Source organism: Cupressus sempervirens, chromosome 9, assembly GCF_028749045.1.
Source record: "Cupressus sempervirens isolate cs-2001-9-10 chromosome 9, ASM2874904v1, whole genome shotgun sequence".
Lineage (NCBI taxonomy): Eukaryota > Viridiplantae > Streptophyta > Pinopsida > Cupressales > Cupressaceae > Cupressus > Cupressus sempervirens.
The window spans coordinates 8,474,979-8,498,560 of record NC_143126.1 but is presented as its reverse complement, the minus strand read 5'-3'; the positions used below and the strand labels follow the sequence as shown (position 1 = coordinate 8,498,560).

Below are 23,582 nucleotides of genomic sequence, written 5' to 3'. Positions count from 1 at the left end.
GTTCTCAAGGCAATAATGGTACTTAAATAATAATGTGGGAGCCTACCTTTCAGTTTTCACATTTAATTTTTAAGAGGCCGCCGGTAAGTTGCAAGTTATGACCGATAATGAGGGTCACATTTTGAATATAGAGGCCGTCAAAGCTTATCTGACCGTTCATCTTTTCAATATATTAAAATAGAAATGCTTGGTCTTTTAAATTTTCTGAATCTAATGTTGTCGAAATTTTCAATATTTGAAATGTCCGTGCATACGTGGATTGAATAAGACTTGACAGGTATTGTTTTTGATGGAAACAACTGATTAATGTCATTCAGGGGTCGAACCTGGTCCAAACAGGCTTCCCGAGGTTTGAACCTTGGTGGATGGCAATGTCAATTGTACCATCATCCTCACCAATTGTGCCCAACCAATTGAGCTACAACCCTTTGACTTGACAAATTCTTTCACAATCATTCAAAAAATTAAAACCCATACTGTACTATTATTGTTATTATCATCTTGGGAAGGCCTATCAATCATGTAAATCTACAATATTTTAGGAGATTAAACAGGAAAGCAGTTAGATTACATTAAATAATTTGTTTGAATAATATTTTAATTGTTAAAACTAGAAATGCTATGAATGCTTTATCGCATCTTGACGTCTGAGACATATATAATCAAAATGTAATTGGCATCTCCATTGCAATATTTCTCAACAACAATATAAATTCCGTATTTGTTCCCCACACGTGATCTGAGTTTCAATGGTTGTTTGGTTGGACTGTTTGGTTGGAAGTTTTGAAACGAATTCTCCTCGGGATATTGTGGCATTCAGGTACGCTACGCAATAAATTTGTCAGCTGTGTTTTATAAATGTATTAGATAAAGGATTCATATTGGTGTTTGGAGGTTTTCTTAAATGTCTCATGTTATTATTGTCTATTATGTTTAAGATTAATAATCTTACTCAGGGAGTCTAAAATATTGAATTATAAAGTCAAACGGATAAATATGGGAGATAATGAGCAACCATACCAAAGCAGATCAGCAAAGGATCTGGCCATTTAAATCTCCTCACTAACAAAACTGTCAACCATCTTTAGCAACAAAGAAATAGTCTAATAAATAGATACAAACACAAAATTAGTAGACAAGGGCATGCTAGCCAATTAATTAATATGTGTTCAAACATTATCCCCAAAAACATGACTTGAGAATGAGAGGTCTTCCATTTATTCATATATTGTACTAAAATTAAGACGTACCATTAACTAGACTGAAAACTTAAGAGCAAGGGAAGAGATACCTTCCACTAAAACTAAAAAGACTCCACCTATATGAAGACACAAAAAGAGTGGAGAAACCTCCTTGGACTTAGATAAGGGTGTTGGTGATCAACTAATTAGAGTAAAACCACAAAAAAGGGACTCTTTATGAAAATAGAAGAAGATGCCACCTTTTGGACTATAGGACAAGCTGAAGTTAACAAAGAAGGAGGTTCTATATCAATAGAATGGACATTTGAACTATCAACCAAGTCATTAGGAAAGACCTTTAGATGGTTTTGGGGAACATTCTTCCAATCTATTTATGAAGACCTCAAATAAGATCTATGGGAGTAACATGCAAATATCTATTAGCAAAAAAATATGTACAAAAAAAAATGAAATTCCCTCAAAATAAGTCATATCATATCAAGCCAACATATTCCCTTAGAGAACAATCTCACTATATATAGCATTGGACAAATTAAGACCAACAAGAATATCGGCTTAAGAAGTATGAAAAAATTAATAGTATCTAAGTCTTTCTAGTAGGCTAATAAGCATATCTACAAAGAACTATAGTAGAAGATAAGGAACTATCACCAAAATAGAGGAAACATAAAAATGCTCTTAATTTTTTTATTTTTAAATCCATAGATGAAGTGAGAGAGGAGGAAAATCTCAATTCAAATCACTCATATCTAGAAAAACCTCTAATCCCTAGGAGAGTCAAAGTAAACAATAGAGTACCCATGACAACAACAATAAATTTATACCTTAGCAATTGTCACTAGAGAGCACTCACTTTGAGGATATGAAGGTGGAGGAGAAATATTTGTTTTTGGTTTTCACTTTCTTCTTTAAATATGAAAAAAATGTAATTAAGTCCACTAGAGAGAAGTCATGAAGAAACATTTCTTGAGGTATAAATCCAAATTCTTTTGTAGTGTCTAGTGTGGGAAAATGTTCTATAGCCTGAATTTTAAGTTATTCAATTTTTCAAAACCTTATCGAGTATAACCTTGGTTAGATATCATTCTATAACCTATTTCATAGTATAAGATGGAGGGGCATCCTTCTTACCCATGTCAAAATGGGAGAGATGAGATAATGTATGGACATCCATCAAAGCATAACAAAGAGAAAAGATTTGTCGAATTACAAAATGACAAATTAAAGACAACAAACTACTAGATACACATTTTTTTTAAAGATAATTGTAAAAATAAATTGTGGAAAGTGGTGTTAGATACACATTTTTATTTTAAAGATAATTGTAAAAATAAATTGTGGAAAGTGGTGTTGAATAAAAATATAAGGATACATTATCGATGAGGTACTCAAGAAAGCAATATTTTCTCACATAAAATCAATGAATAGGAAAAGTTAGCTTCAAAAAAAGTCTACGATGATTTCATTTATGGTTTGATAATGGGAGCAGAGCAATGCAATATGGAGATTTTCATTAATAAATATAGTAGTTATAATTTTAAGAAGTAAAATGTCAAATAATTCAACACAAGTATAGATGATACACATAAAAGGAATACTAAAAACAAATGAGACAAAATGATCATGGTGGAATACCAATTACAAACTAAACATGAAGGAGGTAGTGGAGAAAACATATTTTCCTCATAAACTTGAGGTCATAGACTCGGATGAATCTTAAAGGGTAGAATTGAATTTTTTTTATAGAGTTTGTGAAAATATAAGAGTTTTTCTATTTTGAGAAGTATAAAATATACCTAAATAAGTTGTACTTGTAGTATTAAGTGATTAATAAGTCATTGTATCTGCATTCTAAAAAGGTGTTCCAATAATTGAGTAAGTAATGATTTTCCTATTTTTTATTAAGAAAAATTAATAACTTAGTACAATTAAATGTTCTATATTAGCACATGAAATTTCTAGATGGAGTACAAGTTTCAAACTTGTATGGATATATAATTATATGGTTTGTTTGTGTATAGAAATAGTTAGGAATATTGTTAGCAAGGTTTAGTTGATGTGGTTCTTTGATGCTGAAAAAGATCGCATTAAGGAAGAGAGGAGCAAAGAGTTCATTTGGTAGAGGAGGATTGTCTATCTTGAAGTGAATCCATTTGTATGAAGAGAAAATTGGTGAACACTTGATAGAGGAGCATTGAATGTTTCCCATTGAAGTGCTACAAGAGGTGAACAAAGAAGCTACCATTGTATATATTAGTGATGACGCCCTTTATAGTTTATTCAAAAAGTGAAATAGTATTTCATTTACCTAACTTTATTTTGTGGAATTTAATCAAAAAAAATTTCCTATTAAATATGTCTCATGTAGGATCATTCTAAGTATGTGGAAATGAACATTTAGGAAAGAAAATATTGTCTCATTTTCTTGAGTTTTGGTTTGATTGGATATGGTTCTTCATCTATTCATCTAATTTTATCTTTTTAAAATTAGGTTAAACTTATATGGATGTCTATGAACTACTCAAAATCTTGTAGGCTATGAGCAATTTGGTGAAATTTTACTAAATTTGACCTTGATACCTCATACCTTATAGCCTATGAGATTTTGAGAAGGTCATAGACATATATTAATCATGAAATATTTAGATGTTATAAGTTTTAGTTATCTTGGTGGAATTTAATTTCTATCAATTGGTATTAGTGCATAATGTCCTTGAAGAAAATTTTAATAGCTTAAAGATATCTGTGGTGAGTCATTTCAAAAAGGATAGTATGAAGTTTGATGGAAACAACTATGACAATTGGAAAGAGAATATGAAGACACATTTTATGTTTATGGGTCAAGGATATTGGCTAATTATGAAGAATGTAAAAGAAGTGATTGAAGAGGATAAGCTTAAAGATTTTACTTAAAGACATATACAATTATTCATTTGTAACATGCTTGTTTGAGAAACAATTTTGATAGCTTTTCCTAAAAATGAGTATAATTTGGAAAAATCTTTAAGATTTGTGTATGAAAATTGGAAAGATTACAATCTAATTATGAATGTCATAAGCATGTTGAGAAGGTTAGATTACAGAATTGTATATGTTTCTTTCAAGAATATAAAATGATGGAAGTTGAATTTGTAAGATGTTATTTTGGCAGAATATTAGAAATTGTTCCAGTAACTAAGGCTTATGATGGCAAGAAAGATGAAGATGAAATTATATGGAAGATCTTGAAAATTTTGACACCTGCATATAAGAAAATAACATAGATGATTGAAATAGATATACCATGTATAAATAATTTTACAAGAGAGAATCTTCTTGGAAGATTGGAATTAGTGTTGATAGGCTTAAGACAGAGTGAATATTTTTCTAGAGTGGAGATAGCAATCATCACGCTTAGTGTATGACCCACATTGACAAAGAGCATGAATAAAAGTGGATATCATGCTAATAGAAGTAGAGGAAAAACTAAAGAAGACATAAAGATTAAGGAATTTCTCTACTTGTGGAGAGAGAACCTGAAGGTAAGAATATATTTAAACATTGGACTTGTAATAAATTTGGTCATTATGCTTCTAAGTGTCGTAAGAGTGTAAAGACATATAAGAGGAATTTAAAACTTAAGAGACCTAAAGAATATCTTTATGGAAATTTTAAAGATCGAGAAGCTAACATGTTAAGAGTGAAAGTGATAATGACAATGGTGAACTAGGATTCATTGCAATTAAAAAAGAAAGTCTTGAAAAAGAAGAAGTTATAGAAGAAAAGACATTAGTGTCACAAGTTGAAAAGAATAAATCCAATTGGATTATAGAAAATGGTTACTCACATCATATGAATGGTGATATGAATAAATTTTTTGATTTCAATAGTTGTGATTGAGGAATTGTCAAATTTGGAAACAATGTAACTTGTCACATAAACAAAATATGATATATTATTCTTGATGGTAAAATCAACATTGATGATGTTTATTTTTTTGATGTTTTGAAACATAATCTTCTAAATGTTGGACAATTGGTTGAGAATGGATATCAGTTGTAGTTCACAAAGAAGACATGTATTATCAAGGATAAAAAAAATATAAGATGATTGGAGTTGGCACAAGATCAAGAGGTAATTCTTTTTAGTTGAATCCTATAGAGATGAAATGCTTGATTTCTAAAGTTGATAACAGTTGGCTATGGCACAAAAGGTTTTGTCATATAAATGTTGATATTATTATGAAAGTAAGCACTACACCTATTGGTAGAGATTAAACTAAAATAGTGAAGCCTACTAACATGGTATGCAAGGAATGTATTATGGAAAAGAAGAAGAAAAGTTATTTTCTAAGAAACAAGTTTACTACATCAAATTTTTTGGAGATAGTACATACAAACTTGAGTGGTCCTATAAAGCCAAGAGATTTTTATGGTGAAAGGTACTTCATGATTCTGGTTGATGATTTTACAAGGATGATGTGGGTAGCATTTATTCAAGATAAATGTCAAGCATTTGAGAAGCCTAAGGTGTTTAAGAATAGATTTGATAATGAATCTAGTAGAGGTTGAAAATTTACTTTAAATGTATTTAGTAGTTCTCTTGAAGTAAATGCAATTACATGACAACTATCATCCCTTAATACACCTAAGTAGAATGGTGTAGCATAGAGGAGAAACATATCAATACTAGAGGAAAAAGGAGCTATTATGTTTGAGAATATTGTCTGAAATAAATTTTGGAGAGAAGTAGTTAACATGGTAGTATATACAATAAATAGACTAGAGATTAGACATGGTATTGGCAAGACTCATTATGAGCTTTGGTTGGACTTGCAGCCTCAATTAAGTATTTTAGAAGTTTTGGAAGTAAGTATTACATTAAAAGAGAAGATGACATTGGTAAGTTTGATACAAGAAGTGATGAAGGTATGTTTCTTGTTTATTTATTGGAAAGTAAAGCATACAAGCGTTTTAATAAAATAACTAAGACTATTGTTGAGAGCTCAAATGTTAGAGTTGATGAGAAGTTTAGAATTCAAGAAAGAATACTTGATTATCATTATGATGAAGAGTATAATCCAAAGGCTATCCAAGATAATATTGAGTTATTTTATGAGACTGACAAATATTTGAATAATAACATAGAAATTATGAAACATACAGGGAGTGAACCTAGATTTGAAGTAACAGTTGATACAATGACTCCTAATAAGAATCTAATATAGAATCATCTTGTTTCAATCAGATTATTGGTAGCAAGGAGAAAGGTGTAATCACAAGGAACAAGATACAAAGAGAAGAACTATGTTTGATTTCTCAAGTAGAGCCTAAAAGTGTAGATGATGCCAATAAAGATTACTTTTGGAATCAAGCTATGAGAGAAGAATTAGATTAGATTGAGAAGAATGAAATACGGGAATTGGTTCCTAGACCTAAGGACAAGAATAGTATAATAATTACATGGGTTTTCTAAAATACAATGAGCAAAAAAGGTGAGGTTGTGAGAAATAAAGAAATACTAGTATATAAAGCTTATTTACAACAAGAAGATATTGATTATGAGGAAAAAATTGCATCTATTGCAAGAACATAAGTAGTTATAGTGTTTTTGACTAATGTAGCTAACAAGAAATTCAAAGTGTATTACATGGATGTGAAGTCAACATTTATGAATGGAGAACTTGAAGAAGAATTTTACATTAAGAAGCCAAAAGGATTTTCTTTACAAAAGAAGGATATATGGTCTACAAGTAGAAGAAACCATTCTATGGATTGAAACAAGCACCTAGATCTTGGTATGCAAGATTGGATAGATATTTCTCAAAATTGGGATTTTCTAATGGTACTACTGTTAGTAACTTGTATCTAAAGGAAATTGAGAATGGTTTACTAATTGTTTTAGTATTTTTGGACGATATAATATTTGGAGCTGATGATGAAGCAAGTGAGAAATTCCTTGGTGAAATGAAGAACTTTTAGATGAGCATGATTGGTGAGATAAAATATATCTTGGGTTTGCAAATTATGTAGAATCATGAAGGTATTTTCTTATAAGAAGTTAAGTATCAGAAAGACCTATTGAAAAGATTTGGTTCAAGAAGTTGTAAATATGTTGGTACACATATACTAACTAGTCATCAATTATTTAGAAAAGAAGAGATACTTACTCTTAAGAAGAAGTATAGATCCATGATTGGAGGTTTACATTATTTGACTCATACAAGACAAGATATCAATAATACAATTGGCATTATTGAAAGATTTCAATCCGATCCTAAAGAATCACATTATGCAAAATTAAAGAGGCTTTTTAGATATTTGAAAGGTACACCTAATTTTGGGTTACGCTATGATAGATCAAACGAGTTTTATGTATGTTAATATACTAATGTAGATTGTGTAGGTAGCGTGGATGATAAATAAAGTACAAGTGTGGAACATTTTTCTTACAAGGAAGGTTGGTTTCTTGGCTAAGAAAGAAACTAGGTTGCATTTCATAGAGCAAAACCAAAGTAGAGTGTGTAGCACAAGAAAATAATTACAATTAGATTATGTCGATGAAGTAGATGTTGAAGGATATTAGAGTTGAGTGTACAAAACCTATTATCATACATTGTGTTAACACAAGTGCATTGAGTATGTCTAAGAATCTTGCTTTATATTCTAAGACAAAGAACATATCTATTAGTATAATGTTTTGAGAGAGAAATTTATAGAAAAAGAGACCAGGTTTGAGAATATCAGTAGAAAGGAGTATATAGAGATGAAGTTACTTGGGCACAAAACAAAATAAAACTCACAGATTGTAGTGTGAGCTTTGGAAGTGTAGCCAAGGGAGGCAAAGGAGGAGAGATGTACACAATCACCAATCTAGATGACAATGTTGTGAATCCCCAACCCGAGACTCTAAGATAAGGAGTTACATGTGATGGTCCTCCATGGATAATGTTTGGTAGTGTTATGAAGATAAAGCTTGAGATGCCCCTATTTTTGGCCAACCACAACACTATCGATGCAAGGGGCTCAAATGTCCACATTAGCAGTGGGCCTTGCATAGGACTCTTCAATGTTAGCAACATTGTCATCCATGGATTAAATATCCATGACTGCAAGTCAATTGTAGATGGAAACTTTCTCCACTCACAATCCATGAGGCATTAGATGCTAGATACTCAAGATAGAGATGTAATTTCAGTCATTTCTTCATGATACATTTGGATCGATCATAATGACCTCTCCAGTTGTCCAGAAGGACTTGTAGATGTCATTGTTGCCTCCACTATAATTACAATTTCTAACAATCACTTCTCTTCCCATGATATGGTAACTATTAAGAGACAAAATTATTCTGTCTTGAAATAGTACATGGCCTCTCCCTATTTCTATCCATTCGAAGGAAGGTAAAGAAAGTATACAAAAGAAGAAATATGTAGATTCCAAGAAGGTAGATAATGTTATGGATGAGGGGGATTTTAAAAAATAATTCACACAATTCAAATATTTTGAAGATAAAAATACCCATGATATGTTTATTACTTCTAAGAACTTACCATTATAAGCTTCCCCAAAAGAAATAGAATGTGACAATGAAGAAAATAGGGAAAGAAACTTTCTAGTTGCCAACCTTATAGATATGAATTAGGTTAATGTGAAGTTGCTATAAGATCATCTAAAAGGGGTAGAAATTCATCCCCCTTTGGTTGTTCTACAAACTCCGAAGGAGATTTCTATATATACCTTTAGAATGAAAAAGTAGAAATCTAATTCCTACCCATATCTCATCTCCATAGTTAAGACCCCTTGTTAAAATGATCAATATAAATTATAGAGGCCAAAATTGCAAAATGGAAGAGGTTGTGAATAAGTTGAATATGGGACGTTGGAATGAAGCTACAGTGTATGACTTGGAAAAGAGCAATTTTCTATAGGGTTTGGTGAACAAAAAACTTTGAAAACACAAGTAACAACATGGTTAAAAAATACTAGAAAATCTTGGAGGTGATGATAAAGAGCATAAACCATATTGTTGGAAATGTAGTTTTCAATGCTAACAAGATTATGGTGCTAGACCTAGATGAGCCTAAGGTAGTAGAAGAGTCTCTTGTTAGTAAAAAAAGAACTAGGACTACTACAAGAAAGATGAAGGCCAAGAAGGACAAGATAAATAGAGAGGATACAAAACCTATTTTCAAAAAGATCAAGGAAATGCAAGAGGAGATGGCTCTTCATCAAGATTAGTGCTTGGTTAGTTAATGGTCCTTTTAACTATTCCTTTTTGGCTTTTTTTGAGTCTAGGAGGTGGGTCTATTGGAATGATATTTTAGTGTTACTTTATTTAAGGGACATGGTAGTTTTTTTGTGGGGTGCTAGCTTTTAGGATGTGTTGGTTTTCATTTTCATTACTATTTAATTTGGTAAACTTTTTGTATTTTATGTAATTACTGTTAGGGTTTTGGGTATCCTATAAAAAACCTAGTTTAACCCTTAATCAAAAAGAAGAAGAAATTTTAGAGGTTTTTAGATAATGGAACCTCTGATTCTTCTTGGTCTATGGTATCAACATGGACCCTTGAGAATTTCACACCTAATTTTCTCTTCAACACACCTTATGGCACTTTGTTTCTTCCCTACCCTAAAACCCATCTTGATGTAGAGCTTGACCTTAGAAAACTCAGGAGGAAATTAATCAATCAACTAAGTTGCATCAAGGGGCACATACACCTTTAGGATCAATTCTAACTTGTCTTATATTGTTACTTGATTGTTTCACTTAATATCAATTCATAATTGACATACCATAGGAACTTCTTTGACCTCCTATAGCAACATTTGGTTCCCTGTATCAACTTAATACAAATCGACCGCTTCGTCATTTAAATTGAAATACATGAATGAATTGGTCATCTACGAATATAGAAAATGGAACATCAAACCAACTACCAACTTATTATAAATCAACACGAAACTATGATCAACCCCACACCATTGTTTTGCATTCAAAATTGAAATTGGGGACCAAATTGACTATCAAATGTGACGTTCTCAATCACTTCACAACTCTACAAATTTATGATTCAAACCAAACTTGACAATCATCACATATTAGTAATGTAATTTCAAAATAATGGTAAATACATAAAGATATATACCAAATTTAGAGATTGATTTCTACGCGGCACAAGTAAGAATAAATAGAATTAGAAAGAAAAATAGAAAACAAAAATATATGATACAAAAATCCTTCACGATCCTAGAAAATAGATCATGGAGAGCTTAAATGACTCCCATCGATTTTCAAAACCCTCAAAATGGTAGAACTTTACATAAAATTGAATCAAAAAATGATGTTTCCTACAACCAATTCCAAAACAACAAATTTAGCTTGAACTCAAAACCAGTCAATATGTTGTTGTTCTAGAAAAAACCATCAATATGTTCTTAGAGTTCAAAATATTGATTCAGGAAAGAAAACAAAGAAAATTGCACATTCAAAATGATAGATTCACAAAAATTAGAATAAACTTAAAACTTTCTATTCATCTTCTTTGCATCGGATTCCCCCAATTGCATTCCAAAATATGTATTTTCAATACTTTTCCTTTCTTTATATTGGGAAGATGAAATTTTAGTTACCAAGAAATCAAAAACTATTTTTGTGAAATCATTTGGAATTGGCCAATAATTAGAATTTGGTGCCAACTTTCTAGTTCTTTTAAATTTCTTGTAGCTATCAATTTCATAGTTGGCTTCATTATTCAAAACACACACAAAGCTCTTAAAGAAAATTGACTTAATTGAAAAGAAAACACACTTTTTCCTAAGTGGCTATAATTAAATAATTCATCAAATCACTACTCCATTTATGCCACCACATCATAGGACTTTATTACAAACATTTAAAATTGAAAACACACTTGAAACATTACATTAACTTTCTTCATAACTTCATGTAGCATATTTAACCATGTTAGTTCCTGTAGCATCTATTGGATTTGCCACTACAACAAATCTTAGTTATACTAATTACCCACATATTCCTCATTCTATTGTCCCTACACTTTTCTCTGAGGCTACCAATGGCGTTGTTGACATTGTGGGTTTGCCTCTCAAATTTGATGAATTGTGCACATGTCATAATAGACATAAAGTTGGGGGGATATTTAGGGGAGAAGCTGCATAACAAGTAAATTTTGGAGGAATATATTTCAGAGCTACTAAAGAGCCCAAACTCCTTCAAAGGAAGAAAATAATGGGATTTTGATTGTTCTTGCATCTATGAAAGAGTATCAAGTCCATCCAGGCAATCAAATCCAAGACTTGACCACACAATGAAGGAAAGCTCGGGATAAAAGAGAGAAGGCTTTTGGTGGGATTCAAGAAGATCTACAGAAAAGAAAACAAAAAAAATAATGACATAAGGAAAGACATGGCAAAGATGAGGGTCTTTAGTTGGTGACTAAGCAAGAGGTTGTTCTTGGAGACACGACTTCATCTTGACCTTCCAAGAAGCATGCCTTCCTCAATAGTCTCAAGGAATTGAGCAAGTAGTGATCCTAGGTTGTTGTTATTAGGTTGGTTATTTGTGTTGGTGGTGGTTGCTTGTCTCAATGTTCGTGATGGTTGTTGGTTTCATTCTTGTTGGTTCTTTCTAGTTAGAAGCTTAGTTGTCTAGTTTGTTGGTTCTATTTTGTTGGTTTTTACTTGTTGTGGACCCTTGTGTGGCTGTCCACTAGACTTGATGTTATATTTTTCTAAGTGTTGTGGCCCTATTCCATTTTATCTAATTAGAACATTATATTCAATAATTAACTTTAACATATAAAACTTTAGTGTAAATGTCTAGAATTTCACCAAAACTATCTTCAAAGAAATAAATAGGCAACTTAATGATTGTTGTTTGTAAACTGAACAAGTTGCTTGACAAGCAGCATTCTAGGGAAGAAAAGATTAAAATTCAAGACATAAAATTGGGAAGAAGATAAAGTTACTTAATTTTTATTTTTTTACAATTTATATGATAAGATAAGGCTGTAAACATGAAGATCAATAGTGAAAAGTCATCAAAACCAAAGACTTAGAAACAAGCCCAAAAATCAGTACACGAATGAACTAAGTATTCACAAGGAAAACAACCAAATTGTCCAAGAGACAAAGTTAGGATTTAATAGAATTACAAACAACCCTAACTATCTTCACATCATTCTTCCTCCTATCCACCACTTTCCAACTTGAATTGTCATCTAATTTTTTGAGATCTAGGTGAAGGGAACCGTTGAACCTCTATTAACAACCCCTAATAAGGAAATGACAGAAAATGGTTGTACTTAGCTAGATAGAAAATCATCATTACAAAAAAAGACTTATGATGATAAATAGTCAAGATCCTTAAGTTTTCATACTTTACAAATTGTACAGACAAAATGCGTTACATATTATTTTTATCCCTTCATCATGATGTTTTGATGACCTCATGTTGTTGATGTAGTTGTAGAGGTAGCGGGACTATTGATTCCTTGGCGGTTGAAAGGAAAAAAAACTAAGATTGCACTGCTGATTGCACTGACAACAATAGGGAGAGCCTTATATATCTTCTCTATATTGCTCTCTGCAGAGGGATATGTTGATGTGTATTTTATGACTCACCAAACAGTAGAAAAAAATACCGAAATATCTTATCCTCTCTTGAATAAAGTCTTGTGTATGGTAAGATTGCTAGAAGATCATACAATGACTTCAAGGTTCCTTTAATGCCATGTCTTGATTGTGGATAAGATCGGTGGTTGATGTGATTTGCTCATGATCACAAGGGGCCTTACGTGTTTATTCATATTCATTTCAAGCCATACTGGATGTGGGAGCTATCTTAAGGTTTTGCAATGAAGAACTTTTTTTTGGATTTTTCATAGAATATGCAGAAATTAAATAGGATGGGGTTCAGGAATTCTATTCTAATCCTAAGGGTAGTGATAACAACAAATAGTATTCTAGTGGACAAATTCCTCAATTTACTGAATTCAACTTTGCCAAGTTATACTACAACTAAGCATGAACCCGTGCAATCTTCAAGGGTTATGCCAAAGATTTTCATATCACTGCATACACAATCATAAAGAACAATGTATACAAATGATAGAAGTTGAGCATATGCATGAAAGGGGTTCAGGCTAACTTTACACAATGAATTAGAATCACTAAAACATCAAAAGTATGAACCAAAGGAATTCATTAATTCACCATCATATTCTCCATTGTAATCACCACACATTGACTATGCTAAACTTAATCTACTTGAAGAAATTTTAGGAGAACAAGCAAGAACTAAGATACGTCAAGTATTCACCAAACTCCAATGAAAACTTTATTATCTCAGTAACTCATAGCAACAATCTCATAAAAATCTCCCCTTACAAATGAAGAAATGAGGCCTTTATATAGGTCCTCGATTATAACAGCTGGCCCGGATGATCACAATAACCGATGGCCGAGATCATGCCACATCAGCCCTAATTAGGGTTAGGGCAATGGAAAAGAATCTACATTAATGCCATAAGGAATCCACTACTGTAGTGGGTAATAAATGCCCATCATTCATGCTAATTTAAGAAAGAGTGGGGTGTAATAAATGATCCCTATGCACACCCACTCTGCATTTAATGCATCTATCCTTGATTTCTTTGTCTGAAAGATCAAAATTGATCTAATACTATTTCCAACTCCTCTATACTGATGCTTGGTGCAGATTCTTGCTTGAATTCTAGAAATGCAATTGCTCTTTCTGCTTTTCCCAAGCTTTCATCCCAATCTGGTAGTAAGTCCTTAGTAGTGTGCATTGTATTTGAGAAGATGGAGAATTTCTCAAAATCATCTCTTCCATACACGTTTAGCTGAAAGAATTCCTCTAACTTGACTTTCAAATTATCAGTTGTCATTTCCTCTTCCAAAATTCTCTGTGATAACAAAGATGCAACTGCATTTGATATTCCTTGCTTGATGTTATCAACAATCTTCTTCCATCGACTAGATTCCCTGGTAAAGCTTTCAAACATTTCCTTAGTCATGTTCTTGGATTTTTGGATTTGAACTTTGATCTTTGAACCTTGAATGTCTGGGACCGGATCACTTAGTACTTTGATCTTGGTACTAGAATTTTAGATTTGAGCATCTTTCTTGAATTTCTAGAACTAGAGCTTCCTCCTCCTTTTTCTTCAAATGCTTTCAATTCACTATTATGCCTTTTCTTACATTTTGAAGAATTCCCCCTTTTTTTTTTTATCATCATCAATCTTTTTTTCAGTCTTGGGTACACACTTGAAGAGGGTCAAATTCAAGATCTGGAGGAGAAATTTCTAGCACTTAATCCTTTTTCATTTTTCCATGAAGGAGAAAGTTTCCAACACTTAGCCATTTATTCTTCCATGAAGGAGAAATCTTCAACACTTAGCCAGTTTTTTCTTCCATGAAGGAGAAAGTTTCCAACACTTAGCCAATTTTCCTTCCATGAAGGAGAAATCTTCAACACTTAGCCAGTTTTCCTTCCATGAAGGAGAAAGTTTCCAACACTTAGCCATTTTTTCTTCCATGAAGGAGAAAGTTTCCAAGACTTAGCCAATTTTTCTTCCATGAAGGAGAAAGTTTCCAACACTTAGCCATTTTTTCTTCCATGAAGGAGAAAGTTTCTAACACTTAGCCAATTTTTCTTCCATGAAGGAGAAATTGCCAACACTTAGCCAGTTTTTATTCCATGAAGGAGAAAGTTTCCAACACTTAGCCAATTTTTCTTCCATGAAGGAGAAACTTCCAACACTAGCATTTTTTCTTCCATCAAGGAGGAATTTCTAGCACTTCGTTGTTTTTGCTTCTATGAAGGACAAATCTCCAACACTTAGCCATATTTGCTTCCATGATTTCTAATTTTCTTGCTTGTGGAGATTTTGAGTGGTCATGGATTTTTTCCATGATGGAAGAATTCCGCAACAACCATTTTTCTCCAAGGCTGGAAATTTTGAGCGATCGGGGATTTTGTCCATGATGGAAGAATTCCACAACAACAATTTTTCTCCAAGGCTAGATTTTTTGAGAGATCATGGATTTTGTCCATGATGGAAGAATTCTGCAACAACCATTTTTCTCCAAGGTGAGACTTTTTGAGTGATCATGGATTTTGTCCATGATGGAAGAATTCCGCAACCACCATTTTTCTCCAAGGCTGGATTTTTTGAGAGATCATGGATTTTGTCCATGATGAAAGAATTCCATGACAACCATTTTTCCTATTATCTTCATGCCTTTCTACTTTTGGATATTTCATGGGTGATTCCAGACTTAAGCATTTTTTTCTTGATTGACTGTCATGCTTGCTCATTCTTTTGGATATAGACACATGTACCCTTTTGGCTCTTTATCAACCATAGCTCAGTTGTTGTAGAAATAGACCTGCCAAAAATAGACATTCTAAAAATAGTAAGTTGTCCCAAAGTCAAAATAAGGCCAATCTGAGAGGTAGTGAAATTTACTAAAAATAGACTCACTAAAAATAGACTTTCTAAAAATAGTAACTTGTCCCAAAGTCAAAATAAGGCCAATCTGAGAGGCAATGGAATTTACTAAAAATAGACTTACTAAAAATAGACTTTCTAAAAATAGTAAGTTGTCCCAAAGTCAAAATAAGGCCAATCTGAGAGGCAATGAAATTTACTAAAAATAGACTTACTAATAATAGAATTTCTAAAAATAGTAAGTCAAGACATTCAATTCTCAAACAAGCAAATAATTTCCATTCTCAGAGCCACATGGACAACACTTTTCACATTTGGCCAATTTTACCAATTCTCATTTGAAAGAGCGAACTTTAGAAAATTTAGCCCAATACTACCAAGAACTAAAGCCAAAAGAACAAGACCAAGAGAAAAAAGGGGCCCCCCAGGCTTTGGCGATGATGTGACTATTGGTCACAACATCTCGTGACTTCACGGGTGAAATGTTACAAAAATTTCAAGGATAAAACTTAATCTGAACTCAGAATCTCTGGTTTCTCAATCTTACGTTACCAATAAGAGAGAAAACAAGCTCAAAAAGGGAGAATAATCATATATTGGATCAAAACACATTTACTCTACGACAACCTAAGTGTGTGCAAATGTATTAATTCCAGCTCGACAAGAGCATTAAGAAATCCTAATATTAATCATGACAAGTTATTGATTCCTCTTGACTTCAAAAGCATCCTGGACATTGCCCTGCTGCCAGTCAAGCATCCATAGCCCCGACGGAGTTGTCGCTGTAAAACCAATGGAGATTGCTCCACTTCCGGTGAATTATTCTTTTGAACACCTATGGAGATTTTTGCATACCCCTACAGCCAATGTTATTATTTCATCATTTTATTTTTTATTCCTTTTGAATTGGTATTTCACTTTTTTTCTTTTTTTTTTTGGCTTGTAAGCAATGAAGCTTACAATGGGTTTAGGAGTTACAGTGGCGCTGAAGCAAGATTTTAAAATTTTCACAAGTCATGACCTTTCCAAAAACACATAAATGGACTTAGAGCAATAGTTAAGAGTGTGAAGTATGTGGCAACCTCAGAGTTCATGCGTCAAGACACAATGTATGATTAACCTTCCGAGTCAAGTATGTTTTCTAACCCACTAAAAATATATGAAGAATAGCCATGATTCTAATGCTCTTCATAACAATTATCCAAGAAATGAAATAAAAAAACTTAGTGAAATCTTCAGATGAAGTAACCAAATCATCACATAACTCCACTTGCAAAATAAAATAAAAAAATAAAAAAAAATTCTCACAACTATGAGCCACCTAGCAAAAGCCAGAACCGAAGCCAAACCAAAAGAAGAGAAAAAAACCGAACCACCCAAGGAAGACAACCTAGAGAAAAATAAAACAAAACAAACAAGGGAAAGAAACCTAAACTATGCAAAGCCAAAACTCCTAACCAGGAGAGGGGAGACAAACCAAAACCCCACCTAACTAAAAAAAACAAAAAACAAAAACAAAAACACGCCACAAAGGAAAACCTAAACTAACTATGTACATGTTAGGTTTCTCAAAGAAAACCTAAGGGCAGAAATAATGCTTAAGGAATTGCCCATTGACGGGCAACTGAACTTCCTTTCCTGTTAGAGTCTTAAGCTTGAATGCATTATCTCCCAAAATTTTAGAAATCTGATAAGGACCTTTCCACAGATTATCAAACTTGTCATGTCCACCTTTCTTTTCGTGTGCCTTATCCCAGCGAAGTACCAGATCTGAAATTCAAAATTCTTTAACCTTTGCCATTTTGTCAAACCATCTCTTAACAACTCCTTGATGTTTAGCAAAATTTTCCAATGCTTCGTCCCTCTTCTCTTCCAAGTGCAATAATTGGGTCAAATGTGTCTACACTCTATCTTCTCCTTTAATAAAATCTTGCATGAATCGTAGTGTTGGAATTCTTAATTGGATAGGAAAAACTAGATCTTTTCCATAGACCAAATGATATGGAGATGTCCCCAAAGAACTCTTTATTCTGATCCTATCCACCCAAAGTGTGAATCTCAGCTGTGTATGCCAATCTCTAGGGTTATTGTCTAATAGCTTCTTCATTGCATTCAATAGATTTTTGTTTGTTGATTCTGCCAATCCATTCCCTTGCGGATAGTGGTTTGATGAAAAGTTTAGTGTGATCCCATAGTCAAAAGCCCAGTTTGAGAACTTCAATGATCTAAATGCTGGCCCATTATCACATACAAATGCATGGGGACATCCAAACCTAGTAATGATATTTCTTCAAGAAATTTGATAACAACCTCCGCTGTACAATTTTTTAGTGATTGAGCCTCGGTCCATCTGGTGCAATAGTCTGTAGCAGTCAAGATATATTGGTGGTGTCCTGATGATGGTGGATTGATGGGACCGATGAAATCTAACCCCCATTTTGTGAATGGTTTTACTTCAATAACAGGTTGTAATGGCATAGCAGGATTTTTTTCACGTGTCACAGCTATCTGACATGTGTGACAAGTCTTCACATGTTCATAAGTGTCTTTAACAAGGTTGGCCAATAATACCCTGCTCTTGATATTTGATGAGCCATAGCCAGACCACTTCCATGACTAGTTCCATATTTACTATGAAAATGCTCAATGATGTGTCCAGCCTCTTTCTTTCCAACACATCTCAAATAAACCCCATCATGATTCTTTCTATATAGCACACATCCTTGAAGCATAAAATTTTGACTCTTCATTCTCAATGAATGCTTTTGAACAGAATTCAAGTGTGATGGAGACTTATGGTTTAGCAGATAATGAACAATATCATCATACCATTCATCTGGGGATACTTATTCTAACACATATACTTGTTGTACTAATCCCGGACCAGTTGTAGACAAGGTTTGAGCTAGAGCTTATCCTCATACCAACTTCATTGGTTGTATCTCCATGTCATATTCTTGAATAATTGCCATCCATTTTCCTCTTCTTTCTCCCAATTCATTCTGCATTAGCAAAGTCTTTACTGATGCATCAGGAACTATTGCATAAACCTTGCCTCTTAGGATGTAATGTCAGAATTTCTTTATTGCTTTCACCAAAGCATAAGCTTGTTTTTCAACATTCAGATATCTCAATTCTGCTTCTTTCATGGGTGAACTCATGAACGCAATAGGATGTTCATCCTGATCATCTGCCTTTTGGGTGAGGATAGCTGCGCAAGTATGTTCTGAGGCAAAATAATATATATAGAAAGGCTTGGTATAGTCAGGACTCAAAAAAACAGGAGCATCCACAATTTCTTGCTTGATTTCTTCGAATGCCTTTTTTGCTATAGGGGTCCAATCTATCCTTGCTCCTTTCTTTAGCATGTCATTTAATGGCCTTACTATCTCTGCAAATCCAGTTATGAACTTCCTTACAAAGTTAATTTTCCCAAAGAATGACTTTAATTCTTTCTGACTAGCTGGCAATCCTATCTTTGATATTGCCTCAATGCGCTCAGGATCAATTGAGATTCCTCGTTCTGATATTACATGTCCTAACAATTTCCCTTCAGTGACAACAAACATGCATTTCTTTGGATTCAAGGAAATACCATATCTTCTACATCTTTGGAAGATTCTCCTCAAATCATTGATGTGATCTTCCCTATGTTGAGAGAATACTGTGAGATCATCCATGTATATGATGATGCACTTCTTTACCAAGTCCCTGAATGCATAATCCATGGCCCTTTGAAAAGTAGCTGCTGCATTGATCAAACCGAAAGGCATTCTTCTATAAGCAAATGTACCCCATTTAGTTGTGAATGCCGTCTTTAGTCTATCTTCTTCTTCTACCATCACTTGGTTATATCCAGAATAACCATCTAAAAATGACATCATTTGAGAACCGTTAACAACTTGTATCACTTCATCTAATGACGGCACTGGATAATTATCCTTCTCTGAAGCTTTATTGAGATTTCTAAAATCCACACACAACCTTATCTCTCCATTCTTCTTTCTAACAGGTGCAAGGTTGGCAACCCACATTGAGTGTCAAACTGGGAATATAATCCTTCCTAACAATAACTTCTTCACTTCTTGATGTATTAGTGGTTCTAACAATGGATTCATTGGTCTCTGCCTTTGTCTAAATGGTTTACTATTTGGCTTTAACAGAATAGTATGTGTAATGAGAGACGTATCATATGCCTTCAGATCTTCATATCCCCAAGCAATCACATCAGGGAACTCCTTCATAAGCTTCAATAATTCCTCCTTTTCTATGGGGGTACAAACTTTCCTGATAAATACATTCTTGACATTTTCTCTCGTTCCCAAGTTCACCTTTTCACATTCCCCTCCTTCAGTACTTTGGTACTTGAGGGAACTTAGTCTGTCGACATCAAAAATTCTTTCTAGTTCAATCATTTCTTTTGGAATGGTATTTGTCCTTAAATTCATAATCTCATCGATTTCAAACTGAGCTTGTTGTTCTTCTCCTTCATCTATGACTTGTGCTTCAAATACCCTCGAGCTTGTCAAAAAATCAAGAATATGCTTGTCATCTTCAAACACTTGGAAATTTGTGATGTTGTCAAGGACTGATGGTACTGAAGTTAGCTCAACTGTAAATTTCTTCACACAATCCATGGCTAATGGTTCTAATGAACTTGTCGATTGAGCCAAAGATTTTGCTATTGGATTGCTTGTTCAACTTATCCTTCTAATATTGAAAGCATCAAAGCTTTCGATTAGATCCCAAACTCTATTAAGATACCAACCCAATCTTTTATAATGGCATGTATATTTCTTGCGTACCTGTCCAATGACTATGTCTGAATCTCCACGTACATGTAGGATTTTGGCACCCTTTTTGATAGCGAAGAGCAATCCAATGACCAATGATTCATACTCAGCCACATTATTAGTACAAGGGAATTGCAACCTATGTGCTGCCAAATATGTTTCTCCAGTTGGGCTGATGAGTTCAACACTAGCTCCACTACCTTTCTTTGATTTGGATCCATCAAAGGATAGAGTCCATACTTGATCATTTTCATATTCCATGGGTGATCTTACCTTTGAATCCTTGGATTATTTTTGATGTTCTTCTTATCCTTTTTTACCTTCTTGAATTCTTTCTTGCTGTGGGTCTAAAGTTTTCATATAGGATGAGTTCATTCTGACCACATTTTCTGCTATCCATGCTTGTGGAACCATTTTAGAAACTTGTGCAATTGCTTCTTTGCACATGGTGCATGATATCTCAGAATGAAAAGCATCATGTATTCTACACCAGTTGGGTAACAACAGATTTTGAATGGATGCATCTTTTCCTAGTTCAACTTTCTGCTTAATGCTTTTTAGGAAAAAATTCCTAAAATTCTCAAACATTCTTTCATTTAGTGATGGTTCTGAATTATCCATAACTGGTAACTTAGCAAAAATTGGAATCACATTAGGACATCCCCCTTGATTGTAACCTTGCAACGTTAAAACCTCTCCAGTTTTGGGAATATATGATCCCAAAGTGGTTTCCATAAACAAGGTCTCATTGTGTTCACCATACTCAGTGATCAACAACCGGAGCCTTGGAGTCCTCTCTATCCTTATCTGATTGGGAATTCCCTTCCATGGGAGCCACATGTCTGAAAAGTCCGTTGCAATGTAACCATTCAATTTCCTTGCCCAATCTCTACTAAGAAGCATGCCATACCCTTCAGGAATATCCACAATAGATATGTCAATACAACTTTGAACACATGGATCAGAGGCCAGTTGCATGTGAATATTATTCAACTCTCCCACAACTGGGACTTCAGTTTTATCCAATTGTGTGACTTTCTTGTCAGTTTGAAGTGGAATCAATCCCAACTTTCTACATATGTCCAATGGCATTACATTACTTGATGCACCAGAGTCAATTAAACAATTATGTAACATTTTTCTAAAAATTCTAACAGATACTAGGAAAGGTGCAGGTTCCTCCTTCCCTTGATAAAAAACCACTAGCTTCTGCCCTTTTGAATCAAATGTCTCATTGTTATGTATAGAATTTCTCCCATTTTGAGTTGTAATGGAACTTTCCACTATAGGAGAATTATCTTTGATCATTTCTACTGATGGATCCTTTGAAGATACTTGTCCATTTGATGTAACCTTTTGATCATCCTGAGAGTTTTGCACCATTCCAATGAAACTTGAAGGATTCTGAGTAAGCTTAGATGCATATGGTGATACATCATCTGCAAAATTGGTGTTTTGCGCAAAATTGTATTGTTGGACATTGGATAACCCTCTTGGAGGATGTGATACATTTTGAGAAACAATCTTTGTGGGGGTGTCATTGAAGCTTTCCAATAATGTATCTCTAATTTCTGAGAGGCATAACCCTTGAAGATTGCACTGGTTCATGCTTAGTTGTAGTATAACTTGGCGAAGCTAAATTCAGTAAATTGAGGAATTTGTCCACTAGAATACTATTTGTTGTTATCAATACCCTTAGGATTAGAATAGAATTCATGAATCCCATCCTATTTAATTTCTGCATATTCTGTGAAAAATCCCAAAAAAAGTGCTTCATTCCAAAACCTTAAGATAGCTCCCACATCCAATATGGCTTGAAATGAATATGAATAAACACGTAAGGCCCCTTGTGATCATCAGCAAATCGCATCAACCACCGATCTTATCCATAGTCAAGACCTGGCGTTAAAGGAACCTTGAAGTCATTGTATGATCTTCTAGCAATCTTAGCATACACAAGACTTTATTCAAGAGAGGATAAGATATTTCGGTATTTTGTTGTCCCAAAGTCAAAATAAGGCCAATCTGAGAGGCAATGAAATTTACTAAAGATAGACTTACTAATAATAGAATTTCAAAAAATAGTAAGTCAAGACATTCAATTCTCAAACAAGCAAATAATTTCCATTCTCAGAACCACATGGACAATACTTTTCACATCTGGCCAATTTTACCAATTCTTATTTGAAAGAGCGAACTTCAGAAAATTTAGCCCAATACTACCAAGAACTAAAGCCAAAAGGACAAGACCAAGAGACAAAAGGGGGCCCCCAAGCTTGGGCGATGATGTGACTATTGGTCACAATAGGATACAAACACTGCACAATGTTTTTGTCTGTGAGAGCCATACCACTAAACACCCCAACTGCCAAAAGTGCATGGAATATATCCTTCTTCTTGATTTTATACTCTGATTCTGTAAAAGGCCTGACTTTACTAGCTGTGGCTATCCCATTAAAGGTAGCAATTCCATAATACACTTTGCCTGTTCTGCTATCTGTGAAAGTGAAAGATGCAATCCCAAGAATACCCACAACTATTCCAACCAAAACCTTATTGGATTTTGTACAGTCCAATTTATTGGATACAAGATTAGAGAAAGCCTGAAATACAAATAGAATTCCAGTGCGCAGTACCTTTACAATATTTGAAGCAGAAGATAATGCGGAATTCACCACTTTGGTCGATGTTGTCTCGCTTGAAGAAGATTTATCAGATTCTCCCATTTTGCTTATTCTAGTAAAATTTTGAACCACAAGTTGGGAAATTCACTTCCAAAGAGAAGAGAAATCTTCTGAAGATGTCGCAGCTGATGTGTGTATGTTCTTAAGGCAAATGGTACTTGTTAAATAATAATGCGGGAGCCTGACTTTCAGTTTTGACATTTAATTTTTAAGAGGCCGCCGGTAAGTTGCAGGTAAGTTGAGGGTCACATTTTGAATTGGAGATATATGTCGTCTTAAAATTGAATATAGAGGCCGTCAAATAAGCTTATCTGTCCGTGCATCTGCTCATCTTTTCAATAAATTAAAATTATAATGCTTGGTCTTCTCAATATTCTGAATCTAATGTTGCCGAAATTTCGAACATTTGAAATGTCCTTGGATACGT

General features: G+C 33.7%; 1 protein-coding gene across 1 annotated transcript; it reads right to left on the bottom strand.

Annotated features, from left to right (window-relative positions):
- Positions 1 to 12,651: 12,651 nt before the first annotated feature.
- On the bottom strand, positions 12,652 to 23,272 carry LOC149537358 (protein DMP3-like). The gene is made up of 2 exons (XM_089800936.1): positions 22,785 to 23,272; positions 12,652 to 12,802 (listed from the first exon to the last, which is right to left on the bottom strand). The coding sequence occupies exons 1-2, from the start codon at positions 23,195 to 23,197 to the stop codon at positions 12,652 to 12,654; spliced, it is 564 nt and encodes a 187-aa protein (XP_089657062.1). The 5' UTR covers positions 23,198 to 23,272.
- Positions 23,273 to 23,582: the final 310 nt, after the last annotated feature.